General features: G+C 38.1%; 1 protein-coding gene and 1 long non-coding RNA gene across 2 annotated transcripts; one reads left to right on the top strand and one right to left on the bottom strand.

Annotated features, from left to right (window-relative positions):
- The first annotated feature begins 14,654 nt into the window (after positions 1–14,654).
- LOC110643656 (uncharacterized) lies at positions 14,655–16,921 on the top strand. Its single transcript, XR_002492691.2, has 2 exons — positions 14,655–15,200; positions 16,030–16,921. It is a non-coding gene; the product is annotated as an uncharacterized LOC110643656 (long non-coding RNA).
- Positions 15,774–18,438, bottom strand: LOC110643648 (protein ACCELERATED CELL DEATH 6). Its single transcript, XM_021796109.2, has 5 exons — positions 18,264–18,438; positions 17,665–18,163; positions 17,353–17,502; positions 16,747–17,273; positions 15,774–16,613 (listed from the first exon to the last, which is right to left on the bottom strand). Exons 1-5 carry the CDS (start codon positions 18,288–18,290, stop codon positions 15,999–16,001), a joined length of 1,818 nt encoding a protein of 605 aa, XP_021651801.2. The 5' UTR covers positions 18,291–18,438; the 3' UTR covers positions 15,774–15,998.
- Positions 18,439–18,917: the final 479 nt, after the last annotated feature.

Here is an 18,917-nt window from a genome sequence, read left to right as displayed (position 1 = left end):
AATCAAATCGTTCAGTAAGCAAGTTCTTCAAGTAAGGCTACTGGCAAACTGCCTAGTCAATCAGAAATGAACCCAAGGGAGCATTGCAAAGCAATTACACTGAGGAGTGGGAGAACTCTAGTACAACCAGAGGTAGAATTGACAGAGGAGTAGAGAAAAAGGAGGAAGAAGCTAAGAAAGATCAGGAAGAGGAAGCAAGGAAGACAAAGAAATTACCAGAACCATACCCGCCTCCCCTACCTTTTCCTCAGAGATTTCAGAAAGCCAAACTGGACAAGCAGTTTAGGAAGTTTTTGGAAGTTTTACAGAAACTTTACATTAACATCCCCTTCACTGAAGCACTTTCTTAGATGCCATCTTATGCTAAATTTCTTAAGGAAATTCTATCAAAGAAAAGGAAGCTAGAAGACTATGGAACATTAGCTCTAACAAAGGAATGCAGTGCCATTCTGCAAAACAAACTGCCTTCAAAGTTGAAGGATCCAGGAAGCTTCTCCATACCCTGTATCATTGGTAACAAGAAAATAAATAAGGCCCTTTGCGATCTTGGGGCAAGCGTCAGTCTAATGCCTCTATCAATATGAAAAAAGCTGGAGATCGGGGAACTGAAACCCGCAACAACCCATTAAATATCCTATAGGGATACTTGAGAACATCTCTATCAAAGTGGGTAAATTCTTCATTCCAGTGGACTTTATTATCCTTGAGATGAAAGAAGATGTCCAAATTCCTATCATCTTGGGAAGACCATTCTTGGCAATTGCCGGAGCCATCATAGACGTCAAAAATGGACGATTAACCCTCAAGGTAGGAGAAGAGGAAGTGGAGTTCAACTTGTTCGACACAATGAAAAACAAATTTGAACCTGATGAATGCTTCAAGGTTGACATAATTGACAAACAAGTTAAAGAGGAATTTCATAAGACACATCCTAAAAATCCTCTTGAAGCTTGTATTGTCACAGCCACACAATGGATGATGAAAATACAAAAATAGCAGCATGTGCACAACAGTTGGCAGCTCCTCCACCCCTACCCTTAGCTAAGGCTTCCAAGATAGAGAAATTAAAGGAGGAACAAACCAAAGGTAAGCTCCAGGAAAACTCCAAACAGGTAGAGCTTAAACCTCTCCCATCTTCACTAAGGTACGCATTCCTGGACTCAAAGTCTAATTATCCTGTTATAATCAATGCTAGCCTGTCTAAGTTAGAAGAGGAAAAATTATTAAGAGAACTTAGGATCCATAGTAAAGCATTAGGGTATAAAATAGAAGACCTGAAGGGGATCAACCCTTCAATTTGCATGCATAGGATACCCATGGAAGAAAACAATAAACCCACAATCGAACATCAAAGAAGACTAAACCCAAACATGAAAGAAGTAGTCAAGAAAGAAATTTTAAAACTATTAGATGCAGGTATCATATACCCAATTTCTGATAGTAAATGGGTTAGTCTAGTACATATAGTTCCTAAGAAAGGTTGGACAACTATTATTCAAAATGCAAGCAATGAACTAATCCCTACTAGAGTAGTCACTGGTTGGCGAATGTGCATTGATTATAGGAAATTGAACAGTGTCACCAGAAAAGACCATTTCCCCCTCCCCTTCATTGACCAAATGTTAGAAAGATTAGTGAAACACTCTTATTTCTATTACTTAGATGGGTATTCGGGATTCTTTCAAATTCCTATTCACACAGAAAACCAAGAAAAGACAACATTCACTTGTCCCTATGGAATATTTGCATATAAGAGAATACCTTTTGGTCTTTGTAATGCCCCTGCTACCTTTTAAAGATGCATGATGGCTACCTTTTCTGATTATATTGAAGATATCATGGAAGTTTTTATGGATGATTTTTCAGTCTATGGAACTACTTTTGATGATTGCCTAGCTAATTTATCTAAGGTGTTGCAAAGATGTGAAGAATCAAACCTAGTCCTAAATTGGGAAAAATGCCATTTCATGGTAAGGGAAGGCATAGTTCTGGGACATTTGATATCAAAAAGAGGAATTGAAGTTGATAAGGAAAAAATTAAGATCATTCAAAATATGCAACCCCCAACATCAGTCAAGGGAGTGCGAAGCTTTTTGGGACATGCAGGATTCTACAGAAGATTCATCAAAGACTTTTTCAAAATAGCTAAGCCACTTACTAAATTGTTAAGTCAAGATGTTCCCTTTAATTTTGATAAAAATTGCCTTGTCTCCTTTAACAAAATCAAAGAGGCCCTGATATCAGCACCAATAATGCAGCCACCGAATTGGGAGCTACCATTCGAGGTGATGTGTGACGCGAGTGACTTTGCAGCTGGAGCAGTGCTTGGGCAAAGAAAAGATAAAAAGCTCCATGCTATTTATTATGCTAGCAAGACACTCGATGATGCGCAAATCAATTATGCTACCACAGAGAAGGAATTCCTAGCAATGGTATTTGCAATAGACAAATTCAGATCTTACCTCATCGGGTCAAAAGTCATTGTATTCACAGATCATGCTGCAATCTGATACCTTATGAACAAAAAGGAAGCAAAACCAAGACTGATTCTATAGATTCTACTCCTGTAAGAATTTGACCTTGAATCAAGGACAAAAAGGGATCCCCGAAAATGTAGTAGCTAACCATCTTTCCAGACTAAAATTGGAGTACACAGAGTACTTCAAAGATTTGCCAATTGATGATTCATTTCCTGATGAGCAATTACTAGCATTCTCCAAAGCTCCATGGTACGCTGACTTTGTTAATTTTTTTATATGCAGGGTACTGCCTCCAAACATGACTTATCAACAAAGGAAGAAATTCCTACATGATGTGAGATATTACTTATGGGAGGAACCCCTACTGTACAAGAGATATAATGATGGGCTGATAATAAGGTGCATACCAGAGGAAGATATGGAAAGTATCATTTATCATTGCCATTCATCACTATATGGAGGACATTTAGGCACTTCAAAGACCGCAGCCAAGATTTTACAAGCAGGGTTTTACTAGCTTGTGATCAATGCCAAAGAACAGGTAACAGTTCAAGAAGGGATGAAATGCCACTGCATGGTATACTTGAGATAGAATTGTTTGATGTATGGGGAATAGACTTCATGGCCCCATTCCCCTCTTCCCATGGAAAGAAGTATATTCTGGTTGGAGTTGATTATGTGTCAAAATGGGTAGAAGCTATTACAACACCAACCAACGATGCTAGAGTGGTCACCAAGTTCCTTAAGAAGAACATCTTCATAAGATTTGGCACACCACGAGCGATAATCAGTGATGGAGGAAGCCACTTCTGCAACCAACAATTCGAAACACTACTAAAAAAGTATGGAGTAACTCACAAGGTGGCCACATCTTATCGTCCTCAAGCCAGCGGTCAAGTAGAAATATCAAACAGGAAACTGAAGCAGATTCTAGAGAAAACTGTAAACAGATCCAGGAAGGACTGGTGCATGAAGCTAGATGATGCACTATGGGCATACCACACTGCATATAAAACCCCAATTGGCACAATACCCTTCCGACTGGTTTATGGAAAATCATGCCATCTCCCTGTTGAACTTGAGCATAAAGCCTACTGGCAAATTCAGGTACTAAACTTTGATCTCAAAGCTGCTGGTGAGAAAAGGCTCTTACAACTGAATGAGTTGGAAGAAATCCGACAAGATGCATATGAAAATGCCAAAATCTTTAAGGATAAAACCAAAAGATGGCATGACAGGTGCATAGCAAGGAAAGAGATAAAAGAAGGAGATATTGTCCTCTTATTCAACTCTAGATTGAAACTCTTTCCAGGGAAGCTGAAATCAAGATGGTCCGAACCTTTCAAGGTCACCCAAGTCTTCCCACATGGAGCAGTAGAGGTATGGAGCGAAACTTCAGGCACATTCAAGGTCAATGGGCAGAGGTTGAACCCTTACTTTCAAGGAGAACCCAACGGGAGTAAATTGCACTCTTAATCCTCCTACTGACAGACCATAAACAAGCAAAGTCCAGCTAAAGACTATAAACAAGTGCTTTTTGGGAGGCAACCCAAAATTTTTCTGAACTTTTCTTCTTTTCTTTTTCTTCAATATTGAATTTTTTTCTTCGTACTTATTAGCATTTCATTTTGTGGGATTTTTAAAAAGGGGAATAGAGATCAAGAGAGGAAGGGAATCACCAAGTTAAAACCACAAAAGGGAAAATTGAACAAAACCGGGGAAGTAACTCTATTGTTAATATTTGCATCCATTTCATGCGTTATGATGATAAAATTTTTCATCTGCCAAAGATTTGAAAAATCAGAAAATTACACGGGTCGTGTACTGGTAGTACACGCCCCGTGTAACTTTCTGGAAGTCCATAAATTTCATGCAATCTCGACCCTTCAGGAGATAGAAATTTACACGGGTCCATATCCCAAATTACACGGACCGTGTAATGTCTCTAGCAGAATAACTGAGAGAAGAAGTTTACACGGGGCTCCTTGAATTTTACATGGGCCGTGTAACATATCTAATAAAGTAACCCAAGAGATAAGAAGTTATACGGGTCTCATAGTTGATTTACACGGGCCGTGTACTACGACAGATTTCGAAAATTTCGGGTAGAAATTTACACGGCCCTACATGTCGAGACCCGTGTAGTGATACATGACCCGTGTATTTCGTCACAGACGCGACTCCAGGGCACGAAACGAAGAGTCCTAACGGCTCTTTAAACACACCCCTAGCATTAAAACCCTTCATAAACACAAAACCCTTCATCTACTCCCTTCCTAGCCTATAAAAACCTCTCAAATCCCATCTCCCTTCACCAAAATCATACTCTTCTCCTTCCCAAAAACACACCCATGGCTCCTGCGAAGAGATCTACAAGGAGGATCGGCTCTTCTCTAAGATAAAGAGGAGAATCCTCACCTTCTCCACCCCAGCCTCTAACCCAACGCCTAAGAACAAGGGTAGCCACTCCCCAACCATCTCAACAAGCCCCTCCCCCACCGCAACCACAACCACAACCCGCTCCACAACCCGAAATCTCTATTCCTTAGGGATTTCGAGATGATGCCCACAAAGCAATGTGCACCCGACTTCATGCTCAAAAAATATCTTCCACCAAATACATAGATTTTCCGCTTTTAGAGCAAATTGGGTTGCAAGAAGAAATCAATGGGCTACTTGACAGCATTGGGTGGACAAGGTTCGCCCAACTCCAATTTTCGGCTTACAAAGACACAACACTGGAATTTTTTGATAGCTTCAAGGCCAACTTATGGCCCACCGACAGGGAAGACAGGGGCAGAATTGAGTTTCTCCTACTTGGTGTAGAATGGGTAATGAATATGGATGAGTTCAACGCCATCTTCGACTTTAACAGTACCAGCCACCAAGAAATCCCAAGGAACTGCATGCTGTACAACAACATCAACTTTTGGGATTCCATTGCACCAAACACAGAGCCCTACAACTCTAGCAAATCCCAATCAACGGGCATCACTAGTCTAGCATTGCGATACATGCATCGGTTTGCCGCCCACACCATCATGGGCCGTGGTAACAGCCTTGGCATTGTCAACGCCAGTGAGCTATTTTTCCTATGGTGCATGGTCATCGGGCAGTGGTGTTAATTTCCTGTTATCAACCTCTGGGTTCAAGATCCAAGTTGATTTTAATTTTCAGCACTTTAATTTCCTGTTATCAACCTCTGGATTCGAGATTCAAGTTGATTTTAATTTTCAGCACTTTAATTTCCTGTTATCAACCTCTGGATTCGAGATTCAAGTTGATTTTAATTTTTAGCACTTTAATTTCCTGTTATTAATCTCTGGGTTCGAGATCCAAGTTGATTTTAATTTTTAGCATTTAATTTCCTGTTATCAACTTCTGAATTCAAGATCTAAGTTGATTCTAATTTTTAGCACTTTAATTTCTTGTTATCAACTTCTGGGTTCAAGATCCAAGTTGATTTTAATTTTCGGCATTCAATCTCCTGTTATCAACCTCTGGATTCAAGATCCAAGTTGATTTTAATTTTCAGCACTTTAATTTCCTATTATCAACCTCTAGATTCAAGATCCAAGTGTATTTTAATTTTCAACATTTAATTTCCTGTTATTAACCTCTGGGTTCAAGATCTAAGTTGATTTTAATTTTTAGCATTCAATTTCCTATTATCAACCTCTGGGTTTAAGATCCAAGTTGATTTTAATTTTCAGTACTTTAATTCTTATCTAGAATCTCTAGATTCAAGATCCAAGTTGTATTTCTCTATTATCAACGTCGGGATCCAAGACTCAAGTTGATTTGAATCTCCAATGCTATAATTTGCAGTATTTTATTTCAAAATTTCATCCTCCCAAAATATGGTTCTAAATCTTTACATGATTCCTATACAAGAGAATTTCATTCTCTTTGATAGAAATTATGTAAAGAGGGGCAGCTGTAGACACTATATTTTGGTCGATCCTCAAATGCATAACTTAATATACAATTTTCTTTTAAAGTTGTAATGAGATTGACATTTCAAACATTTTCTTGGATGGATTTTCCATCTTAATGTTATCCGTTCTCAACTAATGACCCGATCACAAGTTGCCTTTCTGAACTCAAAAATGGTTTAGCTTCGGAATAATTCGATCTCACATTCAAGTTAGGTTGTTTTTCGATCTCTTCGTCTTTATTCGAAGTGTTCGGATCAATATTGGATCTTCGGACTATTCGATCTTACATGCTATTATTTTCCGATGTCACTATGTTCAAATACCTCAAAATTCTGAATCTGCGATCAGATATCTCATTCAAATTGTTCAAACATTTCTCAACAAAGCTAAGGTCTTATCCGATCTCTAAATAATGATTCCGACCCTAATAAGCTCAAGTCATTTTCAAATCTTTACAATTCCACCAAATCACTCTTCAAATGTTTCAAAGTTTCAGTTGATATTCGGTCATAACACCGTCTGATCTCATGTTCACGTGTAATGGTTTTTTGATTTCCTGAAGTGGCCTGATGTTTTATGATTAATATCCGATCTCAGGTTTAATGTTTAACGTTATTCAATTGATTAAGTACACATGCAATTTGGCTTGGATGTTTTCCGATCTCATCAAGAAAATTGAACATGAAAAGACTTAATTCATTTCAAAATAGAAAATATACAAGTCATTCGGTAGGAGGGTCTCCCCTAACCTACTCTTCAGGTACATTTTCAGTTTCATCATTCCCTCTCTCTCTCTCTCTCTCTCTCTCTCTCTCAGGCTCCTCCTCGCTATCTTCTTCAACTCTTGGATGAGATCCACCATCCAGGAGAAGTTTTCCTCAGGATAGCGCTTCACGAGCTCGGCCAGAAGATCGCCATGAGCATTCACATAAGCACTAGCCTCTCTCACCAGGGCCTCTTCTTCTTTTGCCTTGATCTCTTCAGTAAGTCGAGTGACATCAGCAGATCAACAGGCTCAAGAGTCTTCAAGTTCCTGCTCCAGTTCAGCTATCCTTTTCTCGTAAGACTTCATCCGATCTTCTATCTGGATGATGTGGTCCTGAGCAGTTGAGAGCTGGGCTTTGGCAGAAGCTGTGTCCTGGACCGCCTTTAGAATCTCCTGTCTCAAGAGATGGGCCTTTTCTCTTATTATATGTTGGTTCGTAATGGTCTCCAAACCCAAGCTCATCGTCTGAGCTAGGAGATCGTCAATGCTATCTAGGACCAATCTATTCCGATCTACTTAAAAACAGATGGTGGTGTCCAAGACCTTGGCTAGGTAAGGATTACCCCAAACTGAACGATTTCTTTCCAGAGAATGGATAAGGACCTAAACACCTCGAAAGAGTATCCTTATGACTGGTCGGGAAGACCCCCCTTCTGCACTTGAAGAGACCGGCGGAGGTGGAGGTTCGGCTTGTCGAGGTGGAGAAGGAATGATCTCTACCTCCGAGGTGGGCTACTCTGGAGGTCAAAACGGAGACTTGGGTACTTCTGCCAAGTCCCGCCTCGGCATCTGAGCGGCAGTAGCAGCAACTTTCATTTCTCACACTTTCAGGGCGAGCTCCCTTTTTCTCTTGTGGCTTTCCTTTGCACTCTCACCTCCCGCCATACCTGCACAGAGAAAAAGTAAGTGAGATCACCAAAGTTAGGAGACTGAAGATCTAGATTATACCTATCCCGGGGCCGAGGTCAGAGAGTTGCAGCTCATAGTCCTCATGGGCGATCACTTGCATTAACCACCATTTCAGTTCTGCCATAAACCGCATCCAAACATGAGTACTTGTGAGTGGCCGCCTGATCCTTCAACTCCCTCACCATGGTGACCTCATCTTTATTTAGGGCGATCTTCTTGAGAACTAAAGGAACCAAATACTGCCAACTGCGCGAAATGCCTTCAAAGCCATTTGGGTATTTGCTCCTCAATATGAAAAATCAATCTTTCCAGTTCTTCAACGAGGAAGGGAGATCGGTGAAGAGTCTGTAGTTCGGCTTGGCTTGGAAAAACCAAAATTCATCATCTTTTCACTGAGAGAGCCTATGCAACTTGGCAAAAACCTTCGCCGTGTGCTCGAGCTTTTTAGCTCGGCATAAACCTCTGAAAGCCACCAGAGTCCGCCAGGAGTTCGGATGCACCTAGGCTATACAGACATTATGGAACTTCAGAATGGCTCTATAGAATTCGTTTAGGGGAAACCAAAGCCCGACTTTTAATTGTTCTTCATATACCATGATTAGGTCGATTTCTTCAAAGAAATGATCGGCTTGAAGATCGTCATGACATCTGATAAGTTCGAAATAGTCAGTCAGAAGGTTGTACTCTTAGCTAATAGACTGGAGATCGGTCTCCTTGAGGATCGATGGCAACTCGTCCATGAGTAAGTTCTCTTTCCTTGAAGACGATGCCTATTTTGACTTGGTTGCTCGACCATGGACCGGGACAATAGTTGTAAAAGGTCCAGGTCGCTTACTCGGTCTGGCCACTTCACCTTCATCCGATGTCCACGAAATGTGAACAGAAGGAGGACCGGTAGCTCTCTGACCTTCGGTACTGTTCATTTTCAAAGATAAAAATAAAATTGATCGAAAAAAGATTAAAGCTCTTACCAGAGTGTAAAACAATGCCAGAAAACTTTAGAAGGCAAGAAAGAATGTCGTAGTTGCTAAGAGAATCTCAAAATGGCGTAAGTAGGCAAATGGCCAATACTCCTCCCTATTTATACCCGCCCAAGCATTAAATGCTCACGCAACCCCAAGAAACGCATCGGTTAACGGGATTGGGCTCTTTTAATGACTCATCAAAGGTAAATTCCAGAAACGTGGCAGGGAGATCGAATATTTAAAGAGCGGTCAGGAGAGATCGGTCCATGAGTGTGAATTGTGAAGATCAAATCGGACACAGTCTTAAGAGATCGAAAAATAATGCAATAATAAAATAAAATAAACAATCAATTTTGAATAAATAAAACTTCATTTCATAGGTCAGATTACATCATTTGGGCGATCTCTCAAGATCAACAATTACAAATTTCCCTCCACTACATTCTACCTATCTTGTTCCTGCAGATCGAACCACTCTTGATTTCAAGATGCCGTTCAAGAGATATGTGGAGATCGGAAGGGTAGCTCTCATCAACTATGGCAAAGACTACGGGAAGCTCTATGTCTTCGTCGATGTCATCAACTAGAACTGAGCTACGATCGAGACCCCCGAGATGGTGAGGAGTTAAATGAACTTCAAGAGGTGGTCACCAATATTAAAATTGAAATTAGCAGTCCTCTTATCAGAGATCGGTCTGCAAGCCATACCGATGAGCTGATCCGAGATTGGTGCAGTAGTCAGTTTCGACGTTGATCGGTCAATTAGTCCAGTTCCCTCACCATCATCAGACGATGCCTTCATAAACCTCTGATCATCAGAATTGTTCAATTTCAGGAGGTGAATAAAGAAAACTTTCAGAAAAAGATTAAGGTGGTTGTTGTGAGAAGAATTCTTGCCAGAAAAGCCAAGAACGGGAAAATAAAACATTGGAAATTCACCAAAAAAGGAAGGTTATGAGTATGTGAAGGATAAAATTCTTCTGCATATATATAAGGCCTTGGCATTTATTGCATGCAGAACTCAAAGTGGCTTATCGGTAATCGAAGAATTAATTGCTTTAAGGGATCAGAAATTAAGATCAGGAAAAAAAGAGATCGGATGCAGAGAGAGCTGAATTGAGAGATTGGAATAAGAGGCCTCAGGTCTACCAACCATAAAAGGGATCGGCTAAACTGAGAAATAACCTATAGAGATCAGAAGGCTTGGGGAATCAAAATCACTTTCAAGTTTGTAAGATTAACTCCTCACCATTGGATCTCAAACGGTTAAAGCAGCCCAGTAAATCTCAATTTACACCGTTGATCACACTTGTAAGGACAGATTTGAGACCTTTAGATCAAAAGTGAATAACTAATTCAGCACCTTTGGCTCCTAGCCCTTGGATCTATTCTGTAGGGCGAAATTCCTGATCGTTGGATTAAAGAATGAAAGGACAGAGATTCTGAACCAAATCCTGACCCTCAATCTTGATTCTCTTTAATTCTAAGACGTTAGATCACGTCCTTTTAAATCCAAGCCCTCCATCTCCTCCTGTTGGAATTCCGACTCTCTGTTTTGAGTACCCATCTCCTATAAATACCTGCATGCAATGCTATGGAGGTAGCAGTGATTATTAAGGAAAAACCCTGAAATTTTTCTCTAGCTTTATTTTTAATCAGAAACTGTCAAGGCTCCTAGAGACTTTATAAACAAGTTTTCTAAAGAATCTTACCACAAAAGCTATAGGCCTGACAATCCATACTCTGAACAAACGCACACGGTCTTGATAACTCAATCACCGCCTGTCTAGAAGATCTCATTTCAATCATTTATAACTCCTCAAAATCACCTTACCGTCTCAGTTTTAGTGGCTCCGGACACACGAAGACATCAGTAACAGCTTACTCATTATTTCAGCCTTTTCCATAGGTAAGTGTTTGACTTATCATTCTCAAAAGTTCATGACATAGTCTTTGTTAGATCCTTCGTCACAACGAATCTTCAGAATAAGTTTACGTCGAATTGGACTTATTTCACCTTTTGTGATGATTCGCAAGTTTTACCTATCATTTTTATGTTGTCTTTAATTTCTTTATGTTATTTCGTGTAAAGAAAAAGATAATTCAGGATACTGATATTCTGTAAGTACCGTAAGGAGTACAAATGGGAGAAGATAATGTGGAGATTCTCGATCAGGATAAAATGATTAGGAATAGTACGGACAAATTGAGAGGTTAGCAACTCAGACTAGCTCTGGAAAACAGGAATGAGGTCGGGATTCAGAATTAAGCTCGGATGGAAAACCTCTGAAATAACATGTCTAGAAGACTCCAAATGAGGGGTCGTAATAAGCTGAGGAAAGTTCAAATAAATAAAATTAAAAGGCTAGGATAATATGAAAAGCGAGAGGCGATGCGAGCGATGCGATCATATCTAATAGGGTCAAACAAGTTCGGTCTCACGACCGAGACCTTTTAAAATTCACTTTTGACGAATTAGAAAGGAACCAGGAGAGAGTCCTTTCTTGAATCCTCACAATGAAAGTTCTAATATATACATTTTAAGAGATCTGGAGAGAGTCCTTACCCGAATTCTCTTAGCTAAAACTTTAATAAACACATTTTAAGAGATCGAGAGAGAGTCCTTACCCGAATTCTCTTAGCTAAAATTCTAATAAAAACATTTTAAGAGATCGGGAGAGAGTCCTTACCCGAATCCTCTCAACAAAAGTTCTAATAAAAACATTTTAAGAGATCAGGAGAGAATCCTTACCTGAATTCTCTTAGCTAAAACTCTAATATACACATTTTAAGAGATCGGGAGAGAGTCCTTACCCGAATTCTCTTAGCTAAAATTCTAATAAAAACATTTTAAGAGATCGGGAGAGAGTCCTTACCCGAATCCTCTCAACAAAAGTTCTAATATATACATTTTCAGAGATCGGAAAAGGGTCCTTACCTGAATTCTCTTAGCAAAAATTCTAATAAGAATATTTTAAGAGATCGGGAGAGAGTCCTTTCCCGAAAACTTTTCAATCAAAATTTAAATATTCAAATACCGAGGTACATAACATGTGAGTCGAGAATCCTCCTCATTCATTACGAATCTTTAGAAACCCAAATAACATCTCTTTAGAATTAGAATCCCAATTCAAAGAGAAAAAATTGGATAAATTATGTAACAAATCAAATAAACAAAACACCAATTCACCATAAGGTCATCTCATGTACCTGTGTTCTTGGGAAACCTAAAATGGTGAAATATTAAACGCTCCTTTTATCAATAATAAGGACCGACATCATGACTTCAAATCCCCTAAATTATCAATCGTAAGTTATTAAGAGCACATCATTAAATTTGCCGACCCTCGTTAAGAGATGAGGTGGGGTGCCTAATACCTTCCCCACCCGTGAAAGGACTCTGAACTTAGAATCTCTGTTTTGGAAGTGATTTTTATTTTCAGTAGTGGTTTCCTTTAATTTCCTTTAAAATTAAAGTAGCGACTTCTCACTTTTTCTACTTCAGTGAGAATCGTCAGGCGATCGCAAAATCCTTGCAACCGCAAAATCCTTGCGACACTATCTAAAGCTAATGCATCCTGAAGAGTGAAATACAACACCTTTATAGTTTTCATACAAATCACATCATAAGCAACAAAAAGGTAATTTAGAGCACTCACTCACCCATATAATATTCAAACAGTACATATATGGGAGCTGATCCCCTATACAGCTCTCTTAATTCAACATCTGCCAGCAAGTACATCTCAAGCCGGACTTTCTCTTAATAGACCAAATGCGAGGGCCAGTGAGATTATCTCGAGCCGTGCCTATCCCGACTTATCCATAAAAGGATCGAGTCCCAGCGAGTTAAGCTCCAGCCATGTCTACCCATCCTGTTCATATCCAATATCACACACCACACACATGCCAACACACCCACCCTGCTCTAAATTACCATAAAATAACATTCATAACATTTCATCAAATAAAGATGCAATATAAAACGTGCCTAGTATTTAACTACATAAATATTTATTTATAAGTGATGCATGGGCATGCCTGAACATATAATAATATTGAAATTATAATTAAAATTAATATTTTTCTCATAGATATAAACCAAGGTCACTGTGGTTGCCGGGAAGAGGAAAAAGGTTGTCCTAACTCATCTGACAATTACATTATAATTATTTAATACAATTGACTCAATACAAGCTTAAAAAGAATCAAAGACACATTAAGTTGTGCCAATAATTCGATAGAGTTCCCCCTATATCTAGGACCTACCCAACCTACAAAAGGGCTAAAAAATACACTTTTATATTCACAAGTCACACAACCATCTCTCAATCACATCACATGGCCCCTCCTGGGTCCATCCAAATAGTCAACAACCATAATTTTGAAAAATTATAAATTAGTCTCTACAAGTAACCCTGTTTACAAAAACTACTCAAATGAGCTCTAAAAACTGTAAAATTTTATCCCGCGGTCCTTAACAATATTATAGAGGTAACACAAAGGAAATTATAATTTTTTACCTACCAATGAATATTTTATAGAGGTAACACTATAAAATTAAAGAAACTCGAAGTTCGCGTTTCCGGAGCGTCTAAAAATGGTGGGGTAGCATATAACTTTTGACCCAGTTTTGAAGTGATTTCGGCAGCTTATCTGCTCAGCTCAAAATTGCAGATCCGGACAATGGTCGAATTTCCACAAAATAAAAGTACCTATGCAAAGCCCACAATACTAGGGGTTAAACTAAAATATTTATATTTACATATAAAATAATTATTTAAAAATTAGGGGTATTACAAACTGTGAAGACTAGGATTAGGAAGATGACTTCTGCCTCCACCATAGAAGAAGAAGGACAAGAAGGACATTGATAAGGTTCTGGTAATGGAAAAGATTATTTGTTGCAAAAGTCTAGATTTATGACAAGGTCATGGATGAATTACAAGCTGGCGGAAAACTCTTAAAAGGAGGAACAAGATAAAGAGGAATTTTGGAGCTAAAAGCCTTTTTGGAGGAACTTGCCGTAAAAATGAGTAGAATAGGTTGGATGGGAGAAAATAAGTTGAATGGCCTATGGTCTCTAGAGAAGATCACAAATGAGATTGTGATCTCCTTTGATATGATGAACTGTGTATTTATACTTGGAAAAAGTTGATTAACTATTGATTGAAGATCAGCATAGAGTTTGTTGACTTGGGCTGACAAGTTATTAACCTTAGTCTTAGTAAGCTGGGCTTATTCGACTACCAAATCAATCTTTGAGTCAATCTTCTTGAAGAAAGTATTCTGAGCCTTTGCTTTCATAGTTTGCCCATTAAAAACTTCATTAGCCACCTTAATCGATTTACATAAATAAAATATTTTTTAATTTAAACTATAAAACATATTAACCAAAAACACCAAAATAATTTATGTTTACTTTTTTACATTTATGGTATAAATATTTTTTTGCTATCAAAAGAAAATTATATCAAATTTGGTTGTGCAATTTATTTAAATCAATATATGCAAAGATAACGAAAAGTTTTATTTCACCTAATCAATTAACATTATTTAAAGGCTAAATTCATCTCCAAGCACTTGAATTATTGTGTTGTTTTGCCTAGCATACACATTTATTTTTTTTTTTTTTTCCTATCTCGCACCTCAACTCAATAAAAATATGTCATTCAACAAAAATTTGCACATGGCCCAGAAAGTTTGAGCTGGCAAATGTCTGCCAGATGGACAGTAAACATTTGAGCCGGCACCTCTATATGTGAAAGATGGTTCTGAGTTTAAAAAACAAGTTTGGAGGAAAAATCTCACCCTCTCAAATTATTCTTCAAAGAATCCGAGAATTTGCAACCCTGTTTACTTATCCAAGAGAGCAATTTTTTAGAGACCATGTCCTTGCCTCATGCCTGCTGCCATCTCCTTGCCTCATACCCTCTCCATGGTTGCTTGTTCACCAGTTTCCCTAATCTCAACACTCATTGGGAGAGGAAGAGTAGTTTCAGTGAATGCTAGAGTTCAGAAAGAACGCAGCTGCATTCGGAGTGGAAGAGTGTGATTGGATTAAAGGTTTCGGTGGAAGAGTGTTTAGGTCTCCTACTTTGTTTGAGGACATGGTCAAGTGCATTCTTCTCTGCAATTGCTAGTAATCTTCCTTTTCTTTTTCCTTAAATTTATTTCACTCCTTCATGCTGTTTGACAAAAATGCAAAAATGCAATAGATCAGGTGTTATTTGGCCTTATTTAAATCTTAATTTTGAAGAAATTTGTTTTTTATATAGTAATTAATAAGCATTAAGAAAAATTAAATTTAATGTTCTTATGTGGTTTAGTATGCTAAAATTTTGGTTTATTCGACCAATTTTTTCAATATTTTAATTTGGTTCAATTTGATCTATTAAATTTATTTTATTTAATTTTTCAGATTTTCAGATGAATTGAATTGAATCAACAGACACTCACCTCATTGAAAATACCATACTTCTTATTGTTGGGTTGTCTCGAGGCAAGCAGCGAATGCTATGGCTGCCATGTTTGCTGAAAAATCTAGATGTTCAAATTCATCTTCTATTATATAAGCTTTGTGAATGCGTTGTTGCTAATTGTCAGAAAATTAAAACAGAGGGAGAAATAGATTTACAGAGTATGAACCTCAAAAACAGAGAGAAGAAATAACACATAAATTATCTTGAATAACAAAACGCAAGAGAAGCTAAAATGAAGAGAAAACACAAATTTCAGAAATAAAACAGAGGAATACAAGTACAAAGATTTAGTAAAAATATAAATAATTCTAACAAACTCCAACACTAAACCAAAATATAAGAAAATTTTCTAAAGTACAACAAACTTATTTATTACTATTTATTTCTTGCACATCTCACAGAAATGTGATCATATCTCACATGAAACGTTATGAAGCCAGTGAGGACATTTTCTATAGCTAAAATATTATTTCCTCACTTTGTTTGTAGAAAATGCTAGGCCCAAATGTTGAAGAAACTATTTCAACCAAGAGAGGAAACTGCAGTAGTGCAAATAAAGTAACAGGTGCACAAGCGGTTAGGCCAATTGGAATTGTGATCCATTTCACTCTATGAAACAAAACCAAGTGAAAGGCTGCTGTGAATGCTACAAGCATGGAGGCTATTGAAAAGAATAATGTGATAAGACCGATGCTCAACCTCATTGGCAAGGCCTTGAGAAAATCTTCTTCAGAATAGCGTGATGTGAGTATTCCCAGAAACATAAGCAATGAGGTTGAGGAAGAAAAAAGTCCCAAGGCATCTGATACCGCAAAAATCATGAAAGATGTTTCTTTTAAATAAATGGGGATCCCTTGTTCGCTATGGTTGCCGCCTGGTACAGTGAAAGCTGCTGCAAACACAACTGTGACCACAAGTGCAGCGACTGTTGCGCATGATGAAGCTGTATCCTTCATCCATTTCTCACCTTTCCCAACTAGATCCTTGTGTTCCTCAGTGAAAACCTCCCTCGGAATTTTTCCATCTTTATTTTTCATTTCCTTGTATGATGGTTGGACAACCTTTTCCACTTCCTGTATAAAATTTCAGAAAGAAATGATGTTAAAAAAAAAAAAAAAAGGGACAGGACAAAATCTTGACTACTACTTTGCTGTTTGCAAGAGGAAATGCCATCTAAATAAGATTTAGTATTGGAGAATTTATAACCTTGAACCATTGCAACTCCCTTTGCATTTGCAGAGCAGCACCAGATATCTTGTTTGATGGTTCCAACTTCCCTGCTAAATGCAACATGTTGTTGCCAAAGTCATCCTCTAGTGATGTAGCAAAAAGATTATGCGTACCCATTTGATATAGGAGATTGAATATTTTTTCTTGGCGATGTTTTACAGCAAGAAGAAAAATATTTTGCCCATCCATATTCCGGAGCCACACCGTACCAGGGTAGGATTTAATCACCTCGGTAACGAATTCTTGAATGCCCAATATGGCAGCAATTCGTGTTGGAGGTCCTAATAGATCATCAGCTTCTGATACACTTCCTTTTAAAGCTTCAGAAATCAGGAGTCTGAGAAGCTCCATTGCTTGCTTATGCATCAATTTTGTTTTCTGTATCTGCTGTAGAAATTGAAATTGCAAGGATTCCTTTTGGTATTTATCAAAATTCCAGCCTGGATTTTCTACATCTTCGCCTCGATTGGCACTTTCTTTGTCTGCAGAAGTACCTTCAAAATCTGCATTGAAAAGGCCTAGCCAATGAGAGATCCAACTTGCATGTTGATATAAAAAATAGATCAGGATTGCTAGACCAACAATGATAGAATAAGCGTTGGAAAAATCCAAGCCGACTTCCACTTGCAAATGCCTGAGGCTTTTCAACCAATCTGTCCAAAGCAGAAACTCCTCCATGGTTTCTTCCGCGTGCTAATGTAGGATAGCGCTTCAATAGATCAAGCGCGATGCCTGCTCAAGAAGAATGAGTGGAAAATGGTCATCAACATAGCTAACTGTATGCCACTGGACAAGTAGCTCAATAGTCGACTGCTTGCTTTGTAATACAGGAGATTAGTATTCAATTACAGAGAAAAATCATGTCATAATTAAGTATGTGATATTGCACATAACTATAAAAATCTGCAGTGATCAGCAAATTGAGAAGTCTGACACCATCTTTGTTAGCAAAAGGACTTGGATCCTCATCCTTGGTCACTAACAGAAGATACTGAACGGTTTCCTTATGGGCAAATGCAGCAGCACGATGAAGAGGGGTATCATTACCAGAGTCCCTTTCTTGAGGCAATCTTGGATTTTTTCCCACCAGCATTTTTACAGCTTCTGTATTTCCAGCTATACCAGCATAGTGAAGAGGAGTATTGCCGTACTTATTTTTTAGTCCGAGTTCATCTGCCGACATCCTATCTACAAGATTCTTCACAAATTCAATGGAGTGACCGGCGCTAATTGAGACATGGAGAGCAGTCTCTTGCAAGCCTAAGATTTTAGCAGTTAGAGCATTTGAATCACTATTAAAAAATTCCTCTGCATTAATCCAATTGCCAAGTATTGCAGCTTTGTACAGTGGCAAGTAGCGGTTTCCATTCTGATCTCCCAGCTTTTGCGCTGCCTGTAAAGAACAGAAATTAACGGAAAAAGAAAAGGAAAAAAAAATAAAGAAATACGAGAAAATGGATCGAAGTCTTTCTTTTATGCTTTTGAAGCAATACCTTCCCTTCTTCATTCCCATCCTCCATTTCCTGCTCCCTGAGAAGAACAGAAACTGAAAAACAGAAGGCTTTCACTTTGTTGAATCTTTAAAGATTAAAGCTTAACATTTAATTCGTTGGTTGACAGAAAGTTATAGTTAGTTAGGCATTTAATTTTTTAAAGAATTAGATGCAGAAACTTGTGTATAAAACAAAAAGGCATAGACTTTACAAAGCTAATTAATCAAAGTCATATATTTTAATGTGCCATGACACCAAAGTTCTATCCATTTTATTTAAGATAATAAAAAATATATATATCAACTTGAGGTTTTAACAAAATAAAAAACAAAAAATCAACATGATTGAACTTTTGGTCACACCAGCAATAATTGTGACGAAAGAGAAAATTCTTAAAATCCAAAATTACCCTCCACCAATCCCTTATTGTCCCTAATCCTCCATTAAGCTTTAAAACATTGAATTTGTCTAATAGCGTCTGCAACAATCCCAGATGTCTCTTCAAAGCTTGGAAGATTAAAAAAAAAAAAACAAAGCCATGGGCCTTTGTCTGGCAAAGGAATCCGTAGCCACCTTGCAAGATAGGATGCTACCAAATGCCGAGAACTATTATGCAATGCTTTGAGGTCAATAGCCATGTCTAAATTCTTTATT

The sequence above is a fragment of the Hevea brasiliensis genome, chromosome 6 (assembly GCF_030052815.1).
Source record: "Hevea brasiliensis isolate MT/VB/25A 57/8 chromosome 6, ASM3005281v1, whole genome shotgun sequence".
NCBI lineage: Eukaryota > Viridiplantae > Streptophyta > Magnoliopsida > Malpighiales > Euphorbiaceae > Hevea > Hevea brasiliensis.
Note: the sequence above shows the minus strand (reverse complement) of the source record. Positions and strands in the feature narration are given on the sequence as shown.